At 36.2% G+C, this 2,309-nt stretch overlaps 1 protein-coding gene across 2 annotated transcripts in view; it reads left to right on the forward strand.

Moving 5' to 3' along the window:
* Nucleotides 1-2,309, forward strand: part of LOC103995936 (uncharacterized) — a 4,093-nt gene extending 1,784 nt beyond the window's left edge. For both annotated transcript variants that reach the window (XM_065122762.1, XM_018830888.2), the window contains 4 exons: nt 475-710; nt 833-866; nt 941-1,066; nt 1,788-2,309. In XM_065122762.1, the coding sequence (XP_064978834.1) occupies nt 475-710; nt 833-866; nt 941-1,066; nt 1,788-1,972 (581 nt within the window). In that variant the 3' untranslated portion in view covers nt 1,973-2,309. The remainder of the gene's footprint in view (nt 1-474; nt 711-832; nt 867-940; nt 1,067-1,787) is intronic.

Consider the following 2,309-nt stretch of genomic DNA (forward strand, 5'->3'; position numbering starts at 1 on the left):
ATGCACTTTCTAAGGTTGTCCTTGTTGAACCTTTTTAGTGCTTAGTTGATACTTGCACAGCGTTGGATCTTTTCAGTTTTCCCTTGTGTATGTTGTCAAATATGAGAAATTTTGAACTCCCAGTCTGACTAAACTCCATTACTATCCACAATAATCAACATCATAGCTAACTGCTACAATGTAACTACTGTGCACCACAGATCAATGTGTTTGTGGTTTAACAGATATAACCATTGTACTCTTGACCTTCATGTTTGTTGCAATTTCCTTACTTGGCAATCAACTTCATATCTTGGAATCATCATGATTGTGTATGTCAATGTTTTGTCAAGGAACTATAAGGAACTCTCTTTGCTTTTTACTGTGATATATATTTTACATATGATTGTGACATGGAAAGTTCTTATTTCCCCCACCCCCACTCACTCTCAGTGTTTGACATTTATGATTAAAAAATGTAAATTTTATTCACAGCCAAAGAGCTCTCTGATGAAGTTGGAAGACTCCAGAATCTTTTATTGAGGAAAAATGACACAAGTGACAAATCACTGATGTCATCACCTTGTTCAATAGCTGGAGTAATGTCCACAGAAATACCTAAGAGCTTACCAAGACAGAAAACACCAGACTTATGTGAGGAAATCAGCCCCATTCAAAATAAAGAAGCAGCTACCCTTACCTATGATAGCCACAAAGTAGAGACTAAGGTGGTGAGTAAATGCTATTGGTCTACACCATCATTTCTTCTCACGTTTGTAAATTTAAGGTTGAATAGTTTGATTTTGGAATCAGTTTTTTGCATCTCATTAATTCTTGGTTTGGATATTTTCAGCCAGATTGTTGCAGAAAAAACATGGGCAGTTCAAGTATGTATCGGCGGATATAACTTGCTGTTGGATTTTCTTGAAGCATTTTGCTATAGTTTTATTCTACTTTGCAGGTGATGCTTCAGAAGATTGCTGCAATTGCGTTTTCCAGACTCTTATGAAGCTCTTGGTTGGCATGGATTTTTCTGTCAATAGTCAAACTGAAAGTCTTTGTCTTTTAGTTGTTCACAAAATGAGTGGTAATATTTCCTTGACTTAGTTGTTCACAAAAAAATAGTTTTTTCTGAGATTGTGTCCCTTGTTTATATATTTCCCACAGAGTGTCCCTAATTTCAGGGGCAGACCAAAATGCCTTGGAAAAGTAGCCCACATTTTACCCATTGAAATAGTTATACGAAGTTTATATGATCTGACCTAATTTCTGAGATTGTGTCCCTATTTCCCACAGAGTGTAATAACATACATGATCTGACCTTATCTTATATGAATCCAAAGCTTATACGAAGTTATTAAAAAATGTTTTTATATGATAATTAATACAAAAAAACCATAGTCATGGGGAGTTTGTCATTGTAAATGGTGATTATTTAATTTAAAATTTACGTATTGGAGTTTATGCCGCTTGTTATCTGACAGTTGTTAGACATAAGGATGTGTTTGTTAATGATGATTCTTGTAACTTATAGAAGCTAACATCACTCTGCATACGCTGATGTCATAAAAGCTTGCGCCTTGGTTATTTGATATATGCCTCTTGCCTTGTATTCTGATAGTGAATTGTTTGTGATCTTTGATTTTCTTGGTTATCTTTACTTTATCATGATAAACAGAATATTATTGTAAGGGTGTGCTAGTGATTTTCACCCATGAAATTCTAATATTTTGACTATATTGTTTTATATAATCTGGAATATTGCCTGTGGGGCTGACTTATTACTGATTTGGTCTAACTGTTTGCAGGTTACAGTTTTAGCTTAACATGGATGCCACGTGATGGTGGAGAAGGTGAGTTGATGTATCGTGTTTCTTCACTGGGGACACTGGAGAGGGTAGCTTTGGATTGGATGAAGGAGGACATGATATTTAGCACAGCCATGTGTCGTGTTTTCTTTGAGCGGGTAACACGAGTCACCGGGCGTTCTTGATTCGATACTTGATGTGCTGCACACGAAAAAAGGATTGTACTCCAGCCACGTTTCCTGTCTAATGGGGTTCCAAAAGCATCACCATAATCCAAACACATGGAGGGTTCAAGAAATCTGCATCAGCAACTCTTTAGTAAGTTGCTTTTGTTGGATTCTCCTTGAAGAACTTGTATCTTACTGTCCATGCCAAACAAGTCAATCTTTTTCTTGCTTCACTTGTCTTCAAACTTATTTATTGGCCTCTTTAGCTGATGCTTCATCCTCATAATGTGGTCTGTTTGGTTGAACATGAATGCTATGTTCTCTGATTAAAAGGATGCAAAATTGTTTAGCTTGA

The sequence above is a fragment of the Musa acuminata genome, chromosome BXJ2-8 (assembly GCF_036884655.1).
Source record: "Musa acuminata AAA Group cultivar baxijiao chromosome BXJ2-8, Cavendish_Baxijiao_AAA, whole genome shotgun sequence".
Taxonomy (NCBI): Eukaryota; Viridiplantae; Streptophyta; class Magnoliopsida; order Zingiberales; family Musaceae; genus Musa; species Musa acuminata.